This window comes from Microcaecilia unicolor, chromosome 1, assembly GCF_901765095.1.
Source record: "Microcaecilia unicolor chromosome 1, aMicUni1.1, whole genome shotgun sequence".
Taxonomy (NCBI): Eukaryota; Metazoa; Chordata; class Amphibia; order Gymnophiona; family Siphonopidae; genus Microcaecilia; species Microcaecilia unicolor.
Genome location: NC_044031.1, coordinates 378,877,405 through 378,904,909, shown reverse-complemented (window position 1 = coordinate 378,904,909; position 27,505 = coordinate 378,877,405). Strand labels below are relative to the sequence as shown.

At 46.0% G+C, this 27,505-nt stretch overlaps 1 protein-coding gene across 1 annotated transcript in view; it reads left to right on the top strand.

Moving 5' to 3' along the window:
• Positions 1–27,505, top strand: part of TMPRSS6 (transmembrane serine protease 6) — a 115,917-nt gene that overhangs the window by 76,482 nt on the left and 11,930 nt on the right. Inside the window, 7 exon segments of the mRNA XM_030210217.1 lie at positions 11,352–11,461; positions 14,195–14,337; positions 19,918–20,016; positions 25,766–25,879; positions 26,632–26,645; positions 26,647–26,719; positions 26,722–26,748. Of these exon segments, the coding sequence (XP_030066077.1) occupies positions 11,352–11,461; positions 14,195–14,337; positions 19,918–20,016; positions 25,766–25,879; positions 26,632–26,645; positions 26,647–26,719; positions 26,722–26,748 (580 nt within the window).

The following is a 27,505-nucleotide window of genomic DNA, read 5'->3' as shown; positions in this document are numbered from 1 at the left end:
AACCGGGGGGGGGGGGGGGGGGATAGTATGCACTACTTCCAAATAATACACCTTATTATCAGCAACTGACAAAATGGCCAAACAAAAATGAATAAAACAAACATTCCTGTAAATGACAGGAAACGACACAAAATGTTCTGGCTGCCCATCCCTAGTATGTGTGTGTAGGGGGCCCTTCATCAGGAGCAAAAACTTTTAATCCTTCTAACATATACAAAGCTGCCAAGTTAATCATTCCAGGGGGGAGATTTTTTGGCCAGTTCTGGTTTTAAACTTACATCTCAAAGCAATGTAGTATTTGTAGTCCATGATTCTGTCCATTGAAATCAGTGCTGCAAATCCCATAATGCACCAAGATGAGGTTGGCAGAAAACCAGGACCGGCTGAAAAGTCTACCTCTTGGAATGGGTAACTTAGCAGCTCAGCATATAACACATCTCAACTAGGACTCCTGATGAAGGCACTGATGCCAAAACACGGCCTGTGTTGAGTCCCGTTGTCTCACTACAATTATTAATCTTGAGCATATGTGAATTGTACACCATTGCTGAATAAAGGGCATCCTTGATGAAATCCTGGTTCAACCATTGGGTCGTTCCCGCTGTGTTTCTTCTGTGTTTGCGTTGTGTGGGATCATCTTGGCATTCTTCTTTCTTTATAGGTTATTAGGACTAAATTCTATATATGGCACTTGTAAAATTGGAGCCAAAAAAATTTCTGGCTAGGCCTAATTTAGGTGCAGTTTATACAATACACTTAGCGGGTTTATAGAATACACCTAGCGGCCATGACTGCACCTAGCACTATGGCGCATCCATTTACATCAAGGAAGAGAGAGGGAGACATGCTGGCTCTAGGGGGAGGGAAAGAAGAGAGGTGACCTTCTGGCCCAGGGGAGGGGAGGAAGAGAGATACAGACATGCTGGCCTAGAAGGGGGGTAGCAGTGATGCAGGAGACTTTGGGGGAAATGAGGGAAGAAGCTGGACATAAGGAGGGATGAGGGAAAAAGATGGGCAATGCTTGACATGGGGAGGGATAAGGGACACAGAGGGGCAATGCTGGACATGTGGGGGTATAGGGACACAGAAGGTGATGCTGGGCACATGAGGGAGACAGGGACACAGAAGGGCAATGCTGGACAGGCTAAGAATAGGGACAGAGAGAGTGGAGATGCTGAACATGGTGGGAAGATAGGACAGGGACACAAGGAAGATCTGGACAGGGCAGATAGGAATGTAGAGGGAAGATGGATGGTGGACATGGAGAGAAAAAAATGTTACAATGGACAAGGAGACAGTGGCATGAAAGTTAAGAGAAAAGCAGAAACTAGAGACTGAACCAGAAAAATAAAATGACAGACTGAGTTAGAAAATAAAATGACAGACAAGAGTAGAAAGACAAGAGTAGAAAAAAGAGAGAATTTTATTCATATCGGTGGCAAATTTCCAGCTGTGCCAACCATGATGTATCTCTGCTCCCCTTCCTTCAGCAGCAGGAGTTGTGTTAATAAGAAGTCATCTCCTGCTGCCACTGGACCAGTCTCATGATAAGAACAGGTGCAACATCTCACAGTTCTTATCATGAGGCTAGTCCCGTGGCAGGAGAGATGACATATTATTAAGGCTATACTCAACTGGGCCTGCTCTCTGATTCTATTAGAAAAGAAATATTGTTTATAGTAATTGTATGAAATCAAATATTCTGTCTTGGATTAGAAGCCATGAAACTTTTTTGATTTGTCCAAATTTAATTTTAGTTTATAAGTAGCTACCCAATCTTCCATTAGCTTAATTCCAATTGTAGACTTGTTATCAACATTTGATGGGCCTACATCCAAGGGAATAAGTTACAGCATCATTCTCTCTCTGCTGAAACCTAATGTCTGTCTCCTGTGATCGGTAACTAGAGCACTGTTAGCTACAGCCTACTTTTGGAGGATGGAGTGCTTGGAGAGCAGAGAGCAGAACACTAAGCAGAAGAGGTCCTTGAGAGTATGAGAAACCCTTCATATACATACACAAAGGAAGAGGTTTATGTCAGGACCTTGTAGAAATTAATGACATTTTATTCCAGTGATCTCTATTGCCATCTTAAAAATACTGTTATTCGTCTGCATCATACACGAGCTTGTGGATTTCAGCTAAATCCAATAAGAACATAACATAAGAACATAAGAATAGCCATACTGGGTCAGACCCGTGGTCTATCTAACCCAGTATTCTGCTTCCAACAGTAGTCAATTCAGGTCACAAGTACCTGGCAAAAACCCACTTAGTAGCAATATTCCATGCTACCAATCCCGGGGCAAGCAGTAGTTTCCCCTTATCCATCTTCCTGGTCTTTGTACTTTTTGAAAGAGTGAAAAATTGATTCATTTTTACCCGTTCTACAGCACTCAGGATTTTATAGACATATCCCCCCTCAAGCCATCTTTTTTCCAAGCTGAAGAGCCCTAATCTCTGAAGCCTTTCCTCATATGGGAGGAGATCCATCCCACTTTATCATTTGGTCGTTCTTCTTTGAACCTTTTCTAATTCTGCTATATATTTTTTGAGATACGACGACCACAATTGAACGCAATACACAAGGTGAGGTTGCACCATGGAGCAATATAAGGCATTATAATATTCTTGGTCTTATTGTACATCCCTTTCCTAATACTTCCTACCATTCTGTTTGCTCTTTTGGCCACCACCGCACACTGGGCAGAGCATATTCTCTACTATCGACACCTAGATCTTTTTCTTGAGTGCTGACTCACTAGCAGCAAAAGAAAAAAAAACATAGAAATAACACAATTAGCTTACAATGAGAAAAAGAAACGGTAGACCTGGAACTGACTATGGTAAAGGCACAAGATCACAGCACTGTGTTTACTTCCAGGCTTTTCTCATGAAACAGCTAGTAAATCTGGATATGCTTTGGCTTATACTTGGATAACAATTTTTATGCTGCCTGATGCTAATGTTACTGGGGAGGTGCCTGGAATAAAGCTTCCACTGTGTGCCATCACTGCCACGTCCTTACATTGCTTGCATGTGACCCAGGTAATCTGCCATTACTACTCAAGCAACCGTGCTTTCAGTTTAAATCCACTGGGTGTTCTACATGGACCTATACTCCTATTTTTCTCTAATATTTTCAGCCTCCTCACAAGCGTGATTTTACAGTTCCTACCTAGGATGACAAAATTTGGTTAATTATGTTAGGAGTCTCACGCGGTAACCGGGCGGTAATGGTCTATGCGCATCAAATGCCACTTGATACGCATAGCTGCTGCGTGTCAGAAAATAAAAAATATTTTTCGGACACATGTAGTGGACACGCGTCAAAATTGAAATTACCGCAAGGGCCACGCGGTAACCGGGTGGTAACTCCAATTTGGCAACATTGGGCATGCATAGGCGCCTACGCGGCTTCCATATCATCAAGCTGATCAATCCATAGACTGGTGGGTTGTGTCCATCTACCAGCAGGTGGAGATAGAGAGCAAACTTTTGCCTCCCTATATGTGGTCATGTGCTGCCGGAAACTCCTCAGTATGTTCTCTATCTCAGCAGGTGGTGGTCACACACAGCAGCAGCTCTGGCTAGGCCTCCAAGCCTAATCCTTAGGTTTTGTTGAGGCCTGGGGTTGAGGGCTCTTTTGAGCAAGTGCAAACCTGGTGGTGCCAGGTCCCTCCTTTTCTCCCCCCTCCCGCTGGCTCCGTTTAAAAAAAAAAAAAAAAAAAATTTTAACGTCTTTAAAGGCGTTTAATTCGACGTTTCTTTAAACGTTCATTGCAGCTACTCACTGGGACACCAGTTCGTTACAGCTCGGAGCGGCAAGCAGGTAATTTTACCTTTTATAGCGGGCAGGGGGTTCCCCGATTCTTCTCCTCGTGGCATATGGCGTCGGAGGGCGAGGGCGCAAAGGGTCGCTCCCCGGATCGCTGGAGCGCTTCTAGAGGGGATGCGGGGGTTTTACAACCTGATTCGCCCTTGATGGGTGACAGTTTAGTGACCGATGAATGTCCCGGTCGTTCCTCCGGCGTGGCGGTTTTTTCCCGCCATAAACGCCCATCCCCCGCTCCTCGCCTCCGCCATCTTGGCCGGCCACGCGGCTCGGACGGCTTCTTCGTGGGCCGCCCTTGAGGTTGGAGACATTAATGCCATGAACGCCCTTAATTTGGGCGACGGCACAAGCGGCTAAAGTTAAGCGCCGTTCTTCCCGCGCGGCTCCTTCGCGGAGTTTCGCGCCGGACGCCATTTTGGATGCGCAGCATGTCTCTCCCCCGCTATTGCGAGCGCCGGTTGAGAGTGCGTCTAGGGCTGTTGCCCAGGCTGCGGAAGTGCACAGTCTGGGGGGTTTCTCCCCTGAGTTTGTTTTGCTGCTGCATCAGGCTTTCCTCATGCAAAACGCTGCCCCTGCTCCCTCTTCTGATAAAGAGGTTGAGGTTCCCAGAGGTAAACGCCCTCGGGTTGATTTCCAGGCCTTGGAGGACTTTGTCTCCTCTGATGTAGATGAGGGCAGCGTGTCTGAGGTCTCCCAACGGTCCTTTGCGGATTCCTTGGAGGAGATAGATCCCCGCTCGGATGGAGCGGATGACCCCTCTGCAGCGCGGCTTTTTAGCCCAGAGGATTTGCCCAACCTGTTTTTACAGGCCATGGACACTTTGAAGATTTCCTCTCCGGAGGACGTCTCTCCCTCAGCCCCTGTTGGCTCTGCCATTATGCTGGGGACGAAGCGCCCGCCTAGATCCTTCCACGTGCATGATGCCATGCACACCTTAATTGCGGCTCAATGGGATGTCCCGGAAACGAGTCTTAAAGTGGCTAGGGCTATGTCCCGCCTCTATCCTTTGGCTGTGAGTGAACGTGAGGCCTATCTGTGGCCTACCGTGGATTCTTTAATCACTGCGGTGACTAAGAAAACGGCGTTGTCGGTGGAAGGTGGCACGGCCCTAAAGGACGCCCAAGACAGAAGATTGGAGGCGGCCTTAAGGTCGTCCTTTGAGGCAGCTGCTTTAAGTTTGCAGGCCTCAGTTTGCGGCTCCTATGTGGCCAGGGCGTGCCTGACTACGGTGCAGCGGGCTTCCCCCTCGGATCCTTCCTTGAGGGCTGATTGGCCGGCCCTGGAATCGGGCTTAGCCTATTTGGCAGACTTGCTGTATGATGTCTTGAGAGCCTCAGCTAAAGGCATGGCTCAGACAGTCTCTGCGCGGCGGTGGCTTTGGCTGAAACATTGGTCTGCTGACCACGCCTCTAAATCCCGCCTGGCTAGATTGCCTTTTAAAGGCAAGCTGCTCTTTGGGGTCGAGCTGGACAAAATCGTGTCCGATCTCGGCACGTCTAAGGGCAAGAAATTACCAGAGGTCAGGGCTCGGGCTAGTACTCGTCCCGGTACCTCCAGAGGACGGTTGCTGGAAGCCCGTCGGTACCGCCCGGGCAAGTCGGGTTCCTCTGCCCCCTCTTCCTTCAAGAGGAATTTCTCCCCCAAGCAGCATTCCTTTCGCAGAGACCGCCGTCCCGGAGGTGCTCCCTCCGGTCCTCCCCCAGGGTCTCGTACCCAATGACGGGGCCTTGGTCCACGCCCCAGTGCAGATTGGAGGACGGCTGTCCTCGTTTCTGGGCGAGTGGACCGCTATAACTTCAGACGCGTGGGTGCTGGAAGTCATCAGAGACGGCTACAAGCTAGAGTTCTGCCAACCCTTAAGAGACGGGTTTGTACTCTCTCCCTGCAAGTCTCCGGTCAAGCTGTGGCAGTGCAGCAGACCTTGGACAACCTGATCCGCCTGGGTGCGGTCGTTCCGGTGCCAAAAAATCAGATTGGCAAGGGACGTTACTCCATTTACTTTGTGGTTCCAAAGAAAGGAGGTTCTGTCCGGCCTATCCTCGACCTCAAAGGGGTCAATCGGGCCTGGAAAGTGAGGCACTTTCGCATGGAGACTCTCCGCTCTGTTATAGCGGCAGTGAAGGCAGGAGAGTTCTTGGCTTCCTTGGACATCAAGGAAGCGTACCTGCATATTCCCATCTGGCCTCCTCTCCAACGCTTTCTGCGTTTTTCAGTCCTGAGACGACACTTCCAGTTCAGAGCCCTCCCTTTCGGGTTGGCTACTGCTCCGCGGACCTTTTCCAAAGTAATGGGGGTCTTAGCGGCCTTCCTGCTAAAGGAAGGAGTACAAGTCCATCCTTTTCTGGACGACTGGTTGATCCGAGCCCCCTCTTATGCAGAGTGCGGCAAAGCTATGGACCGGGTAGTTGCTCTTGTGAGCTCCCTGGGATGGATCATCAACTGGAAGAAGAGCCAGCTGCGCCCGACTCAGTCCCTGGAGTATCTGGGAGTTCGATTCGACACCCAAGTGGGCAGAGTGTTCCTGCCAGACAATCGGATTGTCAAGCTTCAGGCTCAGGTGGACTAGTTCCTAGTAGCCTCTCCTATTCGGGCTTGGGACTACGTGCAGCTGTTGGGCTCTATGACGGCCACGATGGAAGTAGTGCCCTGGGCCAGGGCTCATATGAGACCACTACAGCTATCTCTGCTGCTGCGCTGGACTCCGATGTCGGAGGATTATGCTGTGCGCCTTCCCGTGGACCCAGCAGTGCGCAAGGCGCTGAGCTGGTGGACGCAGACAGACAAGTTGTCTGCAGGATTGCCTCTGGTGACCCCGGAGTGGATTGTCGTCACGACAGACGCCTCTTTGATGGGCTGGGGAGCCCACTGCTTGGGAAGGACAGCGCAGGGGCTCTAGTCTCCTGCAGAGGCAAGTGGTCTATCAACCTCCTGGAACTCAGAGCCATTCGGTTGGTGTTATTGGAGTTCATCCCGGTACTGGTGTTGTAGCCTGTACGGGTCCTGTCGGACAATGCCACGGCTGTGGCCTATATCAACCGCCAGGGAGGTACCAAGAGCGCCCCTCTAGCCAAGGAGGCTATGAGTCTTTGCCAGTGGGCGGAAGCGAACCTGGAGCAGCTTTCAGCGGCCCACATTGCCGGAGTCATGAATGTCAAGGCGGACTTTCTCAGTCGCCATACCTTGGAGCCCGGAGAGTGGCAACTATCTGCTCAGGCGTTCTTGGACATCACGAAGCGCTGGGGCCAGCCGAGCCTAGATCTGATGGCGTCACCGGCCAATTGCCAAGTGCCGCGCTTTTTCAGCAGAGGACGGGACCCTCGATCCCTGGGAGTAGATGCTCTTCTCCAACAGTGGCCGACACAAGAGCTCCTCTATGTGTTCCCGCCCTGGCCCATGTTGGGCAGGGTGCTAGACCGGGTGGCAAAGCATCCTGGCAGGGTAATCCTGGTGGGTCCGGATTGGCCCAGACGTCCCTGGTATGCGGACTTGATCAGGCTCTCAGTCGACGATCCTCTGCGGCTGTCAGTGGAGCAGGGCCGGTTACATCAGGGTCCCGTGGTGATGGAGGATCCCTCTCCCTTTGGTCTTACGGCCTGGCTATTGAGCGGCAGCGTCTGAGGAAGAAGGGCTTCTCAGACAAGGTCATCGCCACTATGCTGAGAGCGAGGAAACGCTCTACTTCTACTGCTTACGCCAGGGTTTGGCGTATCTTTGCAGCATGGTGTGAAGCAGGCTCACTTTCTCCCTTCACTGCTCCAATTTCTTCAGTGTTGGCGTTCCTGCAAGAAGGTCTGGAGAAAGGCCTGTCGCTCAGTTCCCTTAAAGTCCAGGTAGCGGCTCTGGCTTGCTTCAGGGGCCGCCTGAAGGGTGCTTCCCTGGCTTCGCAGCCAGATGTGGTGCGCTTTCTCAAGGGAGTTAATCACCTGCGCCCTCCTCTGCACTCAGTGGTGCCTGCGTGGAATCTCAACCTGGTGCTAAGAGCATTGCAGAAGCCGCCGTTTGAACCCTTGTCGAGGGCATCTCTGAAAGACCTGACGTTGAAAGCAGTCTTTTTGGTGGCTATCACTTCAGCCAGAAGAGTTTCCGAGCTCCAGGCGCTCTCATGTCGAGAGCCTTTTCTGCAGTTCGCTGAGGCAGGAGTGACTATTCGCACAGTGCCTTCCTTTCTGCCCAAGATTGTTTCTCGCTTCCATGTGAATCAGCAGCTCTGTCTCCCTTCCTTTCGTAGGGAGGACTACCCAGAGGAGTACTCTGCTCTTAAATATCTGGATGTGAGACGAGTCATCATCAGATACTTGGAAGTGACCAATGATTTCCGGAAATCGGATCATCTGTTTGTCCTGTATGCAGGTCCTCGTAGGGGTCTGCAGGCTGCTAAGCCTACAGTGGCAAGATGGGTCAAGGAAGCCATTGCAGCGGCTTATGTGGCCGCGGGGAAGGTGCCGCCTGTACAGCTGAAGGCTCACTCCACAAGAGCTCAGGCGGCCTCGATGGCAGAGGCCGGTTCCGTCTCCTTGGAAGAGATATGCAAGGCGGCAACTTGGGCTTCGGCCCATACATTCTCCAAGCATTACCGCTTGACTGTGGCTGCTCGGGCGGAGGCCCGGTTTGGAGCTTCAGTGTTGCGGTCAGGGATTTCTATGTCCCGCCCTGGGTGAGTACTGCTTCGGTACATCCCACCAGTCTATGGATTGATCAGCTTGATGATATGGAAGGTAAAATTATGTATAATCATACCTGATAATTTTCTTTCCATTAATCATAGCTGATCAATCCATAGCCCCTCCCAGATATCTGTACTGTTTTTATTCTGGTTGCATTTCAGGTTCAAGTTCAGTCTTCAGTTACTTCAGAAAGACTTCGTGTTCAAGTTTTTTCACTTGGATTCTTCAAGAGTTAAGACGAGTTTGTGTTACAGTGAGCTGCTGCATTCCTCTCCCCTCCGTTTTACGGGGCTGGATTGAGACTTAAAATTCTGCCGGCACTCCCTCCCGCTTCGTGCGGCTGTAGGGCAGTTTTGTACCCCTCCCGCTTCGGCGGTGTTAGGGTCAGTCAGCTCCTCCCGCGGTTGCGGTTGCAGGATAAGCCAGATCCCCCCGCATCGGCGGGTGTGGTGTCCCTCCCCCGCTCCGCGGGGATGAGCTGGACGGATTCCCCTCCCCCACTTGTGTGGGGATGAGCTGGGTTAATTCCCCTCCCCCGTTTCGGCGGTGGTGAGCTGGGCAGAGTGTCCCTTCGTGGGTGTAATTCTCTAAGTGCTGAGTCCTGCGGATGGAGCTTTGATATCGACATACTGAGGAGTTTCCGGCAGCACATGACCACATATAGGGAGGCAAAAGTTTGCTCTCTATCTCCACCTGCTGGTAGATGGACACAACCCACCAGTCTATGGATTGATCAGCTATGATTAATGGAAAGAAAATTATCAGGTATGATTATACATAATTTTACCTTAGTAAAAGGGCCCCGGGTCCTTAACAATCTTCATTTTCTTTCTAATAGTCATCTTTCTGCTTTGCTCTTTGTGGGTACATGCAAATCTTCTTGCTCTGCCTATTTTCACCCTTTTTGGGGTCTTTGGTCTTCATTCCATTGTTGCTGGTGTTGAATTATCCCTTCTGCAGTGCCTTAGAGTGTTCTTCCCTCCATGCTATATTGGGCAAATGATCGCTGCTGCTCCTTGTCCCCAATTACCAGAGTACACCCAGGTACCTCAGGAAACCTTGGAGTCCTGAAGCCACTAAAAATGCTGACCTTATTACTGAACCCCAAACTTTTAGGGATAACCCCACTTCTACTCCTCTCCCCCAGTGAACACCAGGGAGGTGGAGTGGGGAAACAACAGCAGGAAAGAGGAGGGAGGTAGCAGATGGGAAGAGAGATAGGATAGGAAGATGATGAGGGTATGGAGGAAAAGGGACAGGGAAAGGAGATTCTGAGCTACAAGATTGGAGGGAGAGAAAGGAAAGGGAAATAGTGGAAAAGGTGGAACCATGTGGGAGAGGCCAAGAAGAGGTGGCAAGATAATCAGTGAGAGGCAGAGAGGCAGATAGTGAATACAGACTAACTACTAACTAACTAACATTTCTAAAGTGCTACTAGGGTTACGCAGCGCTGTACAATTTAAACATAGAAGGACAGTCCCTGCTCAAAGAGCTTACAATCTAAAAGACAAGAGAACAATCTAAAGACAAGTGAACAATCTAGAGGACGAGTGGTAGAAATGTAGTAATAGAGGGTAGATGGAAGGGAATAGCAGGCTGGGGAAGGAATGAGACATGAAATGGGATAACTAGGGAATAAGATAAGAATATGGAAAGTTAATAGGTAGCTGAAAAGTCAAAAGAAGAAGGGTGGATAGAGAGGCAGAAAATAAAAAGACCTAGAAAGGAAGGATCAGTATGTCAGAGACAGGTGTAGTGAAGGAATAGAACAAGACTGGAGAAAGAAGAAAAGACAAATGGAGAAAAGCCGCTAGAAAGAGAATTAGCAGAAGACAGATGGAGAAAATGGGACCCACATGATGGAAAAATAAATTGTCCAGACAACAATAGTAGAAAAAAATGTTTTTGTTTGAATTTATTAACTGGAATATGTTAACTTTGGGAAATATGTATCACAGATGTCTTTGTATTGTGTTCACTGGCATAACCAGACAGGAAGGAGGGGGGCAGGGCAGGGTTGAACTCAAAAGTAGGTGGGCATCATTGCCTTAAAGTCTCCATGCCAATTTTGGTGCGGCTTTACCCCATGTTGGGATCTTCATGCCATGGAGGAGTGGCCTAGTGGTTAGAGCACCAATCTTGACATCCAGAGGTGCCCAGGACAAATCCCACTGCTGCTCCTTGTGATCTCGGGCAAGTCACTTAACTCTCCATTGCCTCAGGTACAAACTTTAGATTGTGAGCCCTCCAGGGACAGACTCAGTGTACCTGAATGTAACTCACCTTGAGCTACTATTTGAAAAAGGTGTGAGCAAAATCCAAATAAATAAAATGTACCAAAGTCACATTACAATCCTACTGTCCCAGAAGCAGTATTTAGGAGTGGTCAATACTAGCTCCCTTTTGACAGAGGAACAGTACATACAAATCTTTAGACTGTATTCCAGTCTTTCTATGGAGACACTTGGATACTCCTTCAAAGATTCTTCAAACAAACTCATTTCTGGACAAAAGTCTGACCTGGATCTAACCCTGTTGGTGCTTCTTTGCCAGAGGATCTGGGGTCTTTCTGCCAATGTTTAGGTTGCTTTACCCTTCTCCTGATGCCTTTGGGTTTGCATGCCAGCTCTTTTTAATAAACAAAGTTTGAAAAAGAGTGAAAAAAGTGTGCTCTCTTTAATGAGAAAGAGTATTGATATCTTAATATGTTATAACAATATTTCCTTTATATGTTAAATTATTGACTGTATTCAGCAGGGCCTATGGTATAAACTGCCAGTTTTTCTTAATGGGAGAATCATGTGTGTTTAATATTTCATATTCTCCTTTTCTTTGTCTCACTCCATTCCAAGGTCCCTTCTCTTGACTATGGCGTCGTCCTGTGGTTTGATGCTTATAAACTGCAGAGAAGGAATTATAACACACCTTGCACTCAAGGACAATGGTTGATTCAAGGCAGGAGGTACAGAGGGTTTTCTGCCTCTTATTCTCACGTCTCCTCTCCCTCTATGTTTTAGCCCTTCCTGTCACTTTTTGTTCAGACCCAGAAAATGGTCTTTAGCATTTTAGGGATCCCATTTTTGTCCCTAGTGCAGGACCTGTAATGATTTTTCCTAATACCAACCCTTTGTTTTGAACTGAATATGTATTTTCTTAGGAAAGGATATGGAGACCCATAGTGATTTCCAAGCAAAACCAGGAAAAGATCAGACTCAGAAGGAGGACTGCAGAAGCATCGCTACTAAGTAATTTATAGGGAGGAGGGAAGCTCAGGAACTCTCCTCCCTGAAAAATAAAGATTCTTGGTTCCACAACAGGAAGAGAGGGAGATAATATAAGTGATAGAAAGGATTAGCATAGGATTCCCAGCTGTTTCCTGAACTCTCATGCAGCAGTCTCAATGTTTGATGAGGAGACAAGAGAGTGTCACTAACCTACCTCATACCCCTGAATGTACCCATCCGGTACAAGCAGGAGAAGGAGGAAAGAGTCTTTCCTGCAGCTAGTGGTGTGAGAATCAAAATGGATCCATAATTGCCAGGTATTTGAGATCTTCTAGATAGAGAGTGATAGGTTTATTTAGAGATTAATGCTTGCAGAGAGAGGTGGAGGTAAGGGCTCCCACGGTAACGGTGCTGCCTGATTATAACCAGGTTAGCTATGTTATGGAAGTTACGGAATTATTTTCCATAGCGCCGGAAATGGCACGCACTCAAGGCAGAACTACCATCAGCAGCCGTGTTGGGCCGGTGGTAGTTCCGGGTTGCCGTGCAGTAAGTCCGTTGCTGCGCGGCAACCCTTTAGTAAAAGGGCCCCTGAGCACTGTGAAATAACCTATATTTTATGCTTTGAGATAAATAAGAAAACTCTATCCGGCTTATTTTCGAAAGAGAAAAACGCCTATAGTGCGACCTAAATTGGGAGATAGACGTTTGTCTTGCAAAGGCGCCCAAATCGGTATAATCGAAAGCTGATTTTGGGCGTTTCCAACTGCACTCCGTCGTGGAAATGAATAAAGTTGACAGGGGCGTGTCGGAGGCGTGGTGGAGGCGGAACTGGGGCGTGGTTATCAGCCGAGGAGAGATGGGCGTCTTTAGCTGATAATTGAAAAAAAAGGCATTTTTACCGCGACTTTGGGTCACTTTTTTTGGACCCTTTTTTTTCACGAACAAGTCCCCAAAAAGTGCTCCAACTGCCCAGATGACCACTGGAGGGAATCGGGGATGACCTCCCCGGATTCCCCCAGTGGTCACTAACCCCCTCCCACCAAAAAAAACCCACTTTAAAAACTTTTTTTCCAGCCTGTATGCCAGCCTCAAATGCCGTACCCACCTCCATGACAGCAGAATGTGTTCGATCCTCTCACAGCCTTTCCCTGGGTCAGATGTGGCTCTCGGGTGCAGTACAGGGTCACATCAGCATTGCATTGTGTTGGGTGTAGGGTATTGGGCTCCGTGATTTCATTAGCTTTGTTACAGTCTCACGATGTTGGTAGTTGGTAGGCTCTTCTCCCATGGTGCTTTTCCCCCTGCCTACTGGGTCAGAGTGTGCCCTGTTGTGTTTCCTGTTGTAGTCCATGCGGTAGTGGCCATTATTGTAAGCCAGTTTTAGTTCCCTTTCCTGTGTTAGCCATGTTAGACAACTTAGTTCTTCCCTTGAATGTGGCTGAAAGAGGGCATTGTACAGCATTCTGCCAGCTCTGACCTACTGCTAATCTCAGTACCAGGGAGACTCGTTACCAGTGGGGCACAACCTCTGATCTGCAGTTAACTGTGAGTAAACGCGGTTATTCCAATAAAGGACGTTTTCGGAGAGATTAGTCTTCAGGTGTCAACTGGTGTGCCAATGTTATACAGCAGCAACAAGTCCTAGAGACCTGAGTGTATGCAGGTCCCTGGAGCACTTTTAGTGGGTACCGCAGTGCACTTCAGCCAGGTGGCCCCAGGCCCAACCCCCCCACCTGTAACACTCGTGCTGGTAAATGGGAAGCCTCCAAAACCCACTGTACCCACATGTAGGTGCCCCCTTCACCCCTAAGAGCTATGGTAGTGTTGTACATTTGTGAGTAGTGGGTTTTGGGGGAGGGGGTTGGGGGTTCAGCACCCTTGGTAAGGGAGCTATGCATGTGGGAGCTTTTTCTGAAGTCCACCGCACTGACCTAGGGTGCCCAGTTGGTGTCCTGGCATATCAGGGGGGCCAGTGCACTACGAATCCTGGCCCCTCCCACGACCAAATAGCTCGGATTAGGACATTTTTTAGCTGGGCGTTTTTAGTTTCCATTATCGTTAAAAAAAACAAACGCCCAGCTCAAAAACGTCCATTTTTTCGAAAATTCGGTTCAGCCCGCCCCTTTATGGACCCGTTCTCGAGATAAACGCCCATGGAGATAGGCATTTCCGTTCGATTATGCCCCTCATTGTATACCAAGATGTTGTCTCATTTAACACACTGTGAGAGACACGTCACAAGATAGGGCTGCACAAATGTCCTGTAATTCCTTATTTATTATAATATGAAAAAGCAATGACAGAGGTTATTTGTCTGAGATGTAGCAGAGTACCTGAGTGGCTTTCCCAGGAGTGTAATCCTTGGTGTTTCCTGTCAATGGCATATATTTCATCACAGTTTTGCTGAGGTACTTCATGATGTTAATTCTTTTACTCAGTTGAGTAGTGTCATCTTTATTTGTTTTCAGATTGTGTGGCACACGAATCCTGCAGCCATATGCTGAAAGGATAGCCATCGTGTCTGCCAGTATAACCATATCTTTCACCTCTGAGATCACCCTAACCGGACCAGGAGTGCAAGCTTCCTACAGCCTCTACAACCAAACAGATCGTGAGTAAATGTGTGTCCTTTCATTGCCATCAAGACCGTTTGCTTTCTAGTGCTTTCTGCAGTTTAAGGAGCTCTTGGAAACCTATCCTAATGAAAACAAAAGAAAGGAATGTTTCTGAGTCAGTGCAAAGAATATAGATACATTTGATGTATTTGAAAGGCCTGCTTCATGCCAGAGCCAACCATACAAGAGTGAAATTTGGTACCAGGGCTGAGTCTTTTCCTATCTTCTCTCAGCTATTTCTCTTAATCCCTGTGGTGAGTCCTTCAAATAGGCAGAGTCTGTGCCTCTAGAGCCCAGGTGTAGACTGTGTAGTCTTAAAGCTATGAAATCATTAAAGCAAGCTGAATCACAAATAGTATCCCACTACACTTTTACTGTTTACATGGTGTAACATAAAAATTTATCTTGGGCATAAATCGATTACAACCACTCAAATTAGCAGAATTTAAGTGAAGATTTCTCTGAGTCACAATGTTCCGGGAGGCTTCTTGGAAATGGAAAAATGGAAAAGGAGACTCTCCTGTTTCTTTTTCTTTTTCTTTTTTTTTTATAGTTTCAAACATTTTTACAAGAAAACTTGTATGGAAAAGAGTAACATCACACCACCTAAAGAAATTATTGATATAAGATATCTTTTAAGTGACAATTATAAGTAAAGTCCACAATTTGGAGCAAGGCATAATTCTAGGATTTATCTTCAAAAAAAGAAAAATAAGAGTAGGAAGTAATTCCGGAGTATACATTCCTACGGAGTAGCTGTTACCGGAACTTCTAACAAGGGAGACACGGCTGGGTCCTGTTTAGAGGAGTCCAGAAAAATCTGCAAGTGTTCACTTTCAAAAAAACCATACTTAACTGAATGCAATTTAACAACACATTTACAGGGAAAATTGAGCCAGAAAGTTCCTCCCAATTGAAAAACTCTTAATCGGAGTTTCAAAAAGACTGATGTCTTTTTTGAGTTTGTCTGGAAATGTCTGGAAAAACTTTAACTTTACAATTCAGAAAAACTTCCTGTCTATATTTGAAAAAAGACTTTAGGATCCAATCCCGGTCCGGCTGAAGAACAAAATCCACAATTAAAATGGCAGGTTGTACTCCCCATAAATCTTCTTCTATAATTTGAGATAAATTTAACTCTTCAAATGGTATCTCTGTATTTGTTAATATTTGATCCAAAGGTTTCTTAGTATAGGGTGATTTTCGAAACTGGTGGATAGAGTTCCTCTGATATTTTTAAGACTTCTGAGAGATACCTCTTAAAAGTTAATAAAGGAGCCACAGCTGGCACTTTTGGGAAATTTATAAAAAAGTTTTCATCTTTTGTTGATTTTCTAAGTTTTCTATTTCCTTTGTAATAAGATGTTTTCTTTAATCAATGCCACTTGGATTTCTTTAGTTTTAACTATATCTTCTTTGTTTGCTCAAAAATCTGACTTCGTTGCATCTGTTTCTCCAATTCTACCACTTTGCCCGGGAGTGTCTGAGTAACCATCAATATTGAGGAAATTTTCTGTGTAAAAGTATTTTCAAGACTAACCAAAGCATCCCAGATGTTTTCCAGGGTAATTTTTTCTGGTTTCCTCACCGCCGAAATGTTAACGTGCAGCTGAGTCTCTTCCTGGGCTCTCCCATGACACACGGCCTCCACCTCCCTCATTTCCATTCCAAAACCGCCGGTGTAACTCCCAGCAGTGCCTCCCTGCACTGCTGCACTCGGCAATCCATTGCGCGTGGCAGCCCCTGCTCCCAGATCAGTCATCACCTCATCGGGTCTGAGCGATCTGGGGCGTCCATCTTGCACTGTTGACGGCATCACCGGAGGACTCCGCTCTTCAGGGCTCAGTGTGGTGTCCCCTTCAAACGGGGAAAGCGGTTTTCCTCTCGCCACTCCTCCCTGCTGCAAAGCATCTTGCCCAACCAACACTCCTCGGACAGTGAATCGATCCATCAGACCCGACTCAGATCTTGTAGAGGGAGCTGGGAAAACCCTTCTTTTGGGCATGGAAAATCTCAAATAGAAATCTAATCAGCGAAATTGAGGTGGTTCTGAGGAACAACCTCACTGACTTCCTACTCGTACTCCATCTTGCTCTGACTCTTCTGTTCTGGTACAATTCCTGTTTCATACCTAGGGTACTGTGCTTTCTCCTCCAGATTCTTCCATTACGTCTCCTGATCTCCTTCCTCAGAGAGGAGGCACTCGTTGGATGACTCTCCAACTTCTCCTGTAGCTGTATACCTTTATTGCAGCTCTATATCTTTGTCTCCTGTCCTGCAGATACCACTTAGGCAACCTTTAATTTCCTCTTTTCCTCTTGCACATGATGTAAATGGGTTTATCAGGTAGAGCAACCTCTTTTTCTTTTCCTTCTTTCTTTTCAAGAATGGAGTGGTAGGCAAAAACTGCTTTTCTTAACACCAAAAGCATAAACTTGGATAACATTTCCACTATCTTCTGCCAAAGGAACAGCTTCTACAGAAACTAACAGTTGAGCTCCTGTTCCTCCAGCTCTCAGCTAAAAAAAGAAATCTATACTGCTGCTAGAGGTCCCTAGCTTTTATAGATCTATCAAAACAGTATGGCAGTATTCCCTAAGGAGCTGCTGTAGCAACATGGCACACTTCTAATTCATGGGTCGATGATCAGAAGCAAACACAGGCGCTAGAGGCTGTTAGCACCATATTAGCGCCTGTGTTTGAGCCCACAAGCGTGTGAAACAATGTGCTCAAAGGCTCTGAATGCAACTAGAATGCAAATGCATGCAAAACAGGGCTCTTAGCGCAAGTAGCATGCAAATGCTTGCTAAATGTATTCCTCCCAAATGATCAGCAAGCAGCACGCCAAACATTGGCGCGCTGTCCGCGGCAAACCCTACACCAGCCCAGAGGTGGCGTTAGGAATTGCAAACCATTGGGGAGGAATGGTGAGCCCTGTCCAGCATACATTTGAAATTTAGGTCGTCCTTAGAGATGGTCGTCCCTAGACTTGGTCGTTTCTGATTTTCGGCGATAATGGAAACCAAGGACGACCATCTCAGAAACAACCCTTTGGTCGTGGGAGGAGTAAGCATTTGTAGTGCACTGGTCCCCCTGACATGCCAGGACACCAACTGGTACATACAGTGGTGGAAATAAGTATTTGATCCCTTGCTGATTTTGTAAGTTTGCCCACTGACAAAGACATGAGCAGCCCATAATTGAAGGGTAGGTTATTGGTAACAGTGAGAGATAGCACATCACAAATTAAATCCGGAAAATCACATTGTGGAAAGTATATGAATTTATTTGCATTCTGCAGAGGGAAATAAGTATTTGATCCCCCACCAACCAGTAAGAGATCTGGCCCCTACAGACCAGGTAGATGCTCCAAATCAACTCGTTACCTGCATGACAGACAGCTGTCGGCAATGGTCACCTGTATGAAAGACACCTGTCTACAGACTCAGTGAATCAGTCAGACTCTAACCTCTACAAAATGGCCAAGAGCAAGGAGCTGTCTAAGGATGTCAGGGACAAGATCATACACCTGCACAAGGCTGGAATGGGCTACAAAACCATCAGTAAGACGCTGGGCGAGAAGGAGACAACTGTTGGTGCCATAGTAAGAAAATGGAAGAAGTACAAAATGACTGTCAATCGACAAAGATCTGGGGCTCCACGCAAAATCTCACCTCGTGGGTATCCTTGATCATGAGGAGGTTAGAAATCAGCCTACAACTACAAGGGGGGAACTTGTCAATGATCTCAAGGCAGCTGGGACCACTGTCACCACGAAACCATTGGTAACACATTACGACATAACGGATTGCAATCCTGCAGTGCCCGCAAGGTCCCCTGCTCCGGAAGGCACATGTGACGGCCCGTCTGAAGTTTGCCAGTGAACACCTGGATGATGCCGAGAGTGATTGGGAGAAGGTGCTGTGGTCAGATGAGACAAAAATTGAGCTCTTTGGCATGAACTCAACTCGCCGTGTTTGGAGGAAGAGAAATGCTGCCTATGACCCAAAGAACACCGTCCCCACTGTCAAGCATGGAGGTGGAAATGTTATGTTTTGGGGGTGTTTCTCTGCTAAGGGCACAGGACTACTTCACCGCATCAATGGGAGAATGGATGGGGCCATGTACCGTACAATTCTGAGTGACAACCTCCTTCCCTCCGCCAGGGCCTTAAAAATGGGTCGTGGCTGGGTCTTCCAGCACGACAATGACCCAAAACATACAGCCAAGGCAACAAAGGAGTGGCTCAGGAAGAAGCACATTAGGGTCATGGAGTGGCCTAGCCAGTCACCAGACCTTAATCCCATTGAAAACTTATGGAGGGAGCTGAAGCTGCGAGTTGCCAAGCGACAGCCCAGAACTCTTAATGATTTAGAGATGATCTGCAAAGAGGAGTGGACCAAAATTCCTCCTGACATGTGTGCAAACCTCATCATCAACTACTGAAGACGTCTGACCGCTGTGCTTGCCAACAAGGGTTTTGCCACCAAGTATTAGGTCTTGTTTGCCAGAGGGATTAAATACTTATTTCCCTCTGCAGAATGCAAATAAATTCATATACTTTCCACCAATGTGATTTTCCGGATTTAATTTGTGATGTGCTATCTCTCACTGTTACCAATAACCTACCCTTCAATTATGGGCTGCTCATGTCTTTGTCAGTGGGCAAACTTACAAAATCAGCAAGGGATCAAATACTTATTTCCACCACTGTAGCTCCCTTACCTGTGTGCTGAGCCCCCCACCCCCCCCAAAACCCACTACCCACAACTGTACACCATTACCATAGTCTTTATGGGTGAAGGGGACACCTAGATGTGGGTACAGTGGGTTTGTGGTGGGTTTTGGAGGCCTCGCTGTTTCCTCCACAAACGTAACAGGTAGGGAGGGGGATGGACCTGGGTCTGTCTGCCTGAAGTGCACTGAACCCACAAAACTGTTCCAGGTACCTGCATACTGCTGTGATGGACCTGAGTATGACATCTGAGGCTGGCATAGAGGCTGGCAAAAAATATTTTGAAAGATGTTTTTGAGGGTGGAAGGGGGGTTAGTGACCACTGGGGGAGTAAGGGGGTGTCTGACCTTACTGCCAGCCATAGACCTGGCTGTAAGGAATCTGCACGGTAATGACCTACGCACATCAGATGCCACTTGGTACGCGTCCACTACGTTCATCTGAAAATAAAGAATATTTTCCAGACATGCATAGCAGACACACGCCAGAAATGAAATTACCGCAAGAGGAACACGATAGTCGGGCAGTAAGTTTATTTTTGCGCATGCTGGGCGTGCATAGAGCCTTACACAGGGGCCCTATGTTTATAAAAAAGCAAACAAACAAAATATATAATATTGTATGTAAGCTGTTACTACAGGTGTTTATTATCAATTAATATTGGAAACCAACAAGTTATTAATACCCTAGGATAATACCCAAATTTGGGTGCCATTTACTGAATCTAGTCCAAGATGTTGATGCCATAGTTTGGAGGGGGATTGTCCCCCTTGTGAGGCAATCACCCCTGCAACAATAGAGTTGATGGGTCTAATAACGTATATATACCTGTTTTTTGCAGCCTGTCCAGGAGAATTCTTATGTATTGTGAATGGACTTTGCGTCCCTGCCTGTGATGGAGTAAAGGATTGTTCAAATGGACTTGATGAAAGAAATTGTGGTATGCTATCTTACTCACCTCTTCTTTCCCTGTTCCCTGAAGAGCACTTAATTTTTACGTCACCAAGACATTCTCCTCTTTCCTTGAACTTCCCTCTCGTCCCCATTACCAATGTAGCTTACGTTATACTTGTTCCAACCATTCCTGAATCAAACTCTGAATCATAGGCTTTTAGGACAGTTTGAACATGCTGAAATCAAACTTAGGGATGGGCAGCAAGAAAATTTTCATTTCTTGTTGTTTCCCATGACGTTTTCTAGGATTGTTTGTTTAATTTGTTTTTGTTTGACCATTTTTTTTGTCTTGGAAGCAGTCATTGAGGGGGTCTCTTTTACTAAGGTGCACTAGCGTTTTTAGCTCATGCTAAAAATTAGCTGGAACTAAATGCTGAGATGCCCACGGAAATATAATGGGCGTCACAGCATTTAACACCAGCTGATTTTTATCACAAGCTAAAAACGCTAGCGTACCTTAGCAAAAGACCTCCCTGAATGCGCACTCTTTAGAAAGAAGGCACAACATGTGCAAAGAGGGCGTGCTTTGAAAGAGTACACACTATCCCCCTGATTCTGTAAAGGTTGCCAAAAATTGCGCACACAAATTTAGGCGCGTTCCTGTGGAGGAGTGGCCCTAGTGGTTAGAGTGGTGGACTTTGGTTCTAGGGTTTGATTCCCACTGCAGGCACAGGCAGCTCCTTGTGACTCTGGGCAAATCACTTAACCCTCCATTGCCCCAGGTACAAATAAGTACCTGTATATAATATGTAAGCCGCATGGGGTACAAATGTAAGAAAAATAAAAAAGTTTCTGCACACAATTTAATTGAATAACAGGCCAATTAGTGCCAATAACTGGCTTTTAACAATTATTGGCACTAATTAGACATAATTGGGGCCTATGTGTGTAAAGTTAGCACGGGATCCATGCCTAAAATTCAAATGTGCCAAACCCCTCCGGGAAAAACTACACTGGCTACCAATCAAAGAACGTATAGCTTTCAAAATCTGCACCCTGGTCTACAAAATTATCTATGGAGAAGCCCTGAGATATATGACAGACCTCATAGACCTACCATTAAGAAACACAATCAGATCAACTCGAACATACCTAAATCTCCACGACCTAAGTTGCAAAGGACTGAAGTACAAATCAACTTATGCATCCAGCTTCTCCTACATAAGCACACAACTGTGGAATGCACTACCGAAAGCCGTGAAAACAATGTACGACCACCTAAACTTCCGGAAATCACTAAAAACCAACCTGTTCGAAAAAGGCATACCCTACCGACTCAACTTAAGTGCCTAAACCCTGCAACACAACAAAACCAAAGCTTGTAATAGACCTTGTACAACTCTTCCTCTATCCGATTCCCCTATGTGACTATAACACAGGAACCTTATTCGACCACATTAACTCTTTGTATTTGTTTCTCTACCGGAGAAGGCAAACGCCTCTACGGTACTATCTATGTAAGCCACATTGAGCCTGCAAATAGGTGGGAAAATGTGGGATACAAATGTAACAAATAAAATAAATAAATAAATAAAATTTAAGCGTGATCCAAAAAAGGGGGTGCGAAAATGGGAGGGTCATGGACATTTCAGGGCGGAACAGGGTGTGACTTTATGCTACCCATGTAATTACAGAATAATGGTGCTCCATGTGTAAATTTAGTTGCAGGCATTTACACCACATTTTCATTGGTGCAAATGGCCGTGCCTAAATTTACGTGTGACTTCCCGCTTAAACGTGTATTCTATAAACCGCGCCAAACTTTAGGTGGGGCTTATAGAATACCGCTTAAGCAAGAGGTTTTGGCACTGATTTTTTAGGCGCCATTTATAGAATTTACTTTTTTTTTTTTAATTATTTTATGTTTATTGTCGCAAATAAAAACTGTGGCCACATTCCACAATTCTGGTAACACTGTCAAATACATACGATGTATCTAATTTAAACCATAGAACCCAACAACACAGTATGTGAAGCCCAGTTTGCATCGGCTTTTTTCATATACCCCCCTCATCCATTCATCTCACCCATGCATCTTTCTTCTCCACACCATCTCACAACATCCATATCACAGATAAACCCCCTCATCTACCTCTTCTTCCAGCCTAGAATTTACTCCTATACATGCTTGTGCAGTGGTTTGTGCAAGTGCAATGGGTACCCTCTTTGCAAATGGTGCACACTTTCTCAAAAGAGTGCACACTATTATTGGCAAATGATGAAGCACTAATTTTTGTGGGATTTCTCTGGTTTGCTTGTTTTCGTTTGATAATGACATGCAGTGTTGACATTTTCCCATATTCTTGCAAATGAATGCCCAGATTGCACTTAGAATTTGAAGCTGGGTGCCGTGGACTTTTATTTGCTGCAGCCTCTATTTCTCTTAACACTTCAGCCTCAGCAAGAGCATTTTTGGCTGAAAACTGACATTTTTTGCCAAGCTCCAAGTATACACCACCATGGATTATAAAAAAGAAGTTTTTCTGTGGGTATGTTTAGATTGTGGTGAAAACAGCACAAGAAGTTTCAAAAGCCAGTATTCAAAAGACTTGTCCAGGTAGCTTTGGATAAATTTTTGACTTCTGAAATTCTGCCCTTCGGACCAGCTGCATTTTGTCCAGGTAATTCAGATGGGCACCACACTGCTCATGAAATGGGGGTCACATGGCAGCAAGAACAGCTGTCATTTGGGCCATTTGGCTAATCCTTGGGGGTCATTTTAACCTCTACTAATTTGAGTAAAGATGCAAAATTTTCACTTACTACTTAAAGCCAGAAAAAATATTCAGGCTAATATTCAAAATGAGTTATACATTCCCCAGTAGCTGGTGAACATCTAACTCACCTATCTATAAACTTATACACACAGGGGCTGATATTCAGACCACTTAAGGTAGCCGGGCTGCCTCTGGTGGGCGGCGCTGAGCCTGGATATTCAAAGCTGGGCTCTTTCAGGTGACTGGCACTGAGTATTTGGGTGTTTTTTGGCCAGTTTCAACTTAACTGGCCAAGTTGATTTTCAGCCAAAGATAGGCCTGCTATTTTGGTGGCCTAATTTGGCCACCAAACATAGCTCGCAATGTGCTGAATATCAGCGGATAGCCAATTATATTGCGCGATATAATTGGCTATCCACTAAGTGCTAACCGGCACTATTCAGCGGGAGACAGCCAGCTTTCTCCCACTGAATATTGGCAGATAGCCAGTTAAGTGCCTTTTAACTGGCCAAGAACCATTCCTGGCCAGCTAAATGGTCTTAAATATCAGTTGGACAGTATCAGGCCATTTGAATTGCTATCCTGCTTATTTTCGAGCGAGAAGGCCAGCCATCTTCCGACACAAATCGGGAGATGGCTGGCCATCTCCTAAACCCGGCCAAATCGGTATAATTGAAAGCCGATTTTGGTCGGCTTCAACTGCTTTCTGTCGCAGGGCCGGCCAAGTTCAAGGGGGCGTGTCAGCAGGGTAGCGAAGGCGGGATGGGGGCGTGGTCAACAGATGGCCGGCTCGGCCGATAATGGAAAAAAGAAAACTGGCCCTGACGAGCATTTGGCCGACTTTACTTGATCCCTTTTTGTTCACGACCAAGCCTTAAAAAGGTGCCCCAACTGACCAGATGACCACCAGAGGGAATGGGGGATGACCTCCCCTTACTCCCCCAGTGGTCACCAACCCCCTCCCACCCCCCAAAAAATATAAAAACATTTTTTTGCCAGTCTCTATGCCAGCCTCAAATGTCATACCCAGCTCCATCACAGCACTATGCAAGTCCCTGGAGCAGTTTTAGTGGGTACTTGCAGTGCACTTCAGGCAGGCAGACCCAGGCCCATCCGCCCTACCTGTTAAACTTGTGTGGTAAATGGAGCCCTACAACCCCCCCCCCAAAAAAAAACCCACTGTACCCACATGTAGGTGCCCCCCTTCATCCCTAAGGGCTATGGTAGTGGTGTACAGTTGTGGGGAGTGGATTTTGGGGGGATTTGGGGGGCTCAGCATACAAGGTAAAGGAGCTATGTACCTGGGATCATTTTGTGAAGTCCACTGCAGTGCCCCCTAGGGTGCCTGGTTGGTGTCCTGGCATGTGAGGGGGACCAGTGCACTACAAATGCTGGCTCCTCCCAAGACCAAATGCCTTGGATTTGGCTGGATTTTGAGATGGCCGCCATTAGTTTCCATTATCTTCGAAAACCAATAGCAGCCATCTCTAATGCCGGCAATCTCTAAGGGCAGGCCAAATGTTGAGATTTGGCCGGCCCTGACCGTATTATCGAAACGAAAGATGGCCAGCCATCTTGTTTCGATAATACAGTCGGGTACGCCGCTTGACGGGGCTGGCATTAGAGATGGCCGCTCTTATAGATGGCCGGTTCCGTTCGATTATGGCCCTCAATATGAACCAATATAAAAAAAAAAATGGACAGTGATTAAAAAAATTATTCAGATAAAAGCGACATTCAGCCACAATACCCTGGATTCTATAAATGACATGCAAATTTGGGGTGCCCAATTTGCCTATGATTTTGACATCTGTGCACAAATAAATTAGATAGCAAACAATAATTGAGTGTTAACAAGCAATTATTGACGTTAATTGGCACTAATTTGGATTTGTGCACAGATCTGGCTGCATGCAATTCCACAAATATCTGTGCCCAAATCTTCTTGAGTGCAACCCAAAAGGGGGCATGGCTGTGGGAAGGGTATGAACAGGTCACGGCATTCACAAAAATATATCCACAGTGTTACAGAATTCTGGGGATACATACCCAACTTGCGTGCCAGGATTTATACTAGATTTCACATTGTAGAAGTCCTCATGCCCAAAGTTGGGCATGTGAATCCCCACTAAGGGCTATTCTATAAAGGGTGCTCATCCTGGAGCAGCCTTTATAGAATAGCATTGATTTTTCCCAGGGCCTATTTTTCGGTCCTATACATACCCAGAAGGTCTAAGTCAGTGTTTTCCAAGTCGGTCTTTGAGTACCCCTTTGCCACTCAGGTTTTCAGGATATCTATAATGAATACAAATGAGATTGATTTGCATACACTGCCTCCATTGTGTGCAAATATCTTTCATTCATATTCATTGTGGATATCGTGAAAACCTGAGTGGCAAGGGGTACTCCAGGACCAACTTGGGAAACACTGTAGTAATTTAAAATGAATCGGAGAAAGTTTTGCCTCACTCAACGTGTAATTAAACTCTGGAATTCGTTGCCAGAGAATGTGGTAAGGCGGTTAGCTTAGCAGAGTTTTAAAAAGGTTTGGACGGCTGCCTAAAGGAAAAGTGCATAGACCATTATTAAATGGACTTGGGGAAAATCCACTATTTCTGGGATAAGCAGTATAAAATGTATTGTACTTTTTGGGATCTTGCCAGGTATTGCGACCTGGATAAACAGGATGCTGGGCTTGATGGACCTTTGGTCTGTCCCAGTATGGCAATACGTATGTACTGATCTAAATTAAATGAATAGTGCTGGAGTAATGACTGTATTTGTTATCCAATGCCATTACCTATAGATAATTAATGGTGGCCCTGGCATTTAATTTAATCTAGTCACTGCATCGGCTGAAAAACGGCCTCATTATAGTCAAGAGGCTCCAGTGTCCCAAATATTTGTCAACGCTAGGCCAGCTCTCTATATCCCTGAGCTTCAACATAGCAAACAGGCTTTATTCACAGGGGAAACCCTCTTTCTCATTTCATGTTCTTGTTCCTGTTTCTTGCTCAGTTTGTTCAGCAGCATTTCAGTGCGAAGAAGACAGCACCTGCCTGGATTTATATAGGGTCTGTGATAAGCATCTGGATTGCAGCAATGGAAGTGATGAAGATCATTGTAATGAAGGTAAGGAATGGAAAAGATTAAGCTAGGACAGCAAGAGAACAGAAACAAGAGAAAAATTGGTCCAGGAAAAATAGGAAAGAACAGGGTAAGGAGAAGAAACACAGATGGGTCTGCATAGATTTAGCAAGTAGAGTCCCTTTATTGCATCTGATGACGGGGAGATAGAGGGAAAAAGAAAGTGAGGCAGTGAGAATTAAAGTGAAAGACTGAAGTAAGAGAAAGACATAGAAAGATATGCCAAAAGAGAGGAAAAGTAATAAATACAATCAGGTCTGGTGTTAAACATATTGTAAATCTTGTCCCGGCTCAGGATTCTCCCTCGACTGAGACTTGACAGATTTCAGTGGTATGGAAACTGGTCTCGTTTCCCTAGAAGGCTGAGCAGGCTTCTGGTTCTGTGAGTCTCACGTCCTGCACGTACGTGCAGGACGTCAGACTCACAGAGGCAGAAGCCTGCGCGGCCACATTGGTGATCTGCAAGGGCCCACTTCTACATGAATGTTTGGTCCTGGGAACTGAGGAACTTTCGATTCCCACTTCAGGCACAGGCAGCTCCTTGTGACTCTGGCAAGTCACTTAACCCTCCATTGCCCCATGTAAGCCGCATTGAGCCTGCCATGAGTGGGAAAGCGCGGGGTACAAATGTAACAAAAATAAAATAAATAAAATAGTTAAGAGGTTACCTGAAAGTGAACAGGAAGATCTTCTGCATTCTGTTGTTGCTGTCAGCTTTTGCCCTTTGATGTTTGCAGGAGTCCAGTGTGGCCCCTTTCACTTACCATTGTGAAGACAAGACCTGCTTGAAGAAAGTCAATCCCCAGTGTGACCTTACCGTGGATTGCCAGATTCATCGGATGAGAAGCACTGTGGTAAAGAGGAATGTCAAGAACTAGTGGAGGATGGGAGGGGGAGAGAAGTAGATAACTAACATAGCCGATAAACTATGGAATTAAATAGGTAAATGAATTAGTTTAATTATTGAGGCCACATCTTGTGTCCAAAGATGAATCACTTTATTACATGCGCCACATCTGAGAACAAAAGAATTTTAAAGTCCATTAAGCAACAATTTTTTTCCACAATTCCTCCTCTGATCCATGTTCTCTCAAGTGAAGAAGTATGGACCATCTTCACTATTTATATCGGATAACCTCTGAAATTCTGCATTAATGATTTCGTCATACAGTACTCTGTTAAGGCTGCTCTATCCCTTCCCAATTAGCATGAACCAGCCATTCTCAACTGGGAGGGGTAACAGAAACCAATGCCAATTAAACAGGATATGAGAAAGTATATTCTTTATTATTTTGCTTACCAATTACAAATTCAATAATTTCCACCCATGGACTGCCACAGCACTGTCCAGATAGTTCCAAGGTAGGTCAAGAGGGAATATGCTGAAGCATTATCCAGTTAGTGCTGTTGAATATCCTGCTTGTTGGCACTTATCCAATTAGCTAACTGGATAAATGCCTTTGAATATCGGATAATAAATAAACTTTTTTTCATAAAGATGTTTTTATTAACTAATTTTACAGTGCCACAACACAACCATTTCCCTATAGAATATTGCCAGTCTCTCATGTGCAGCTGTGACTTCTGGTATTCTTTTCCCGTTTCTTTTGA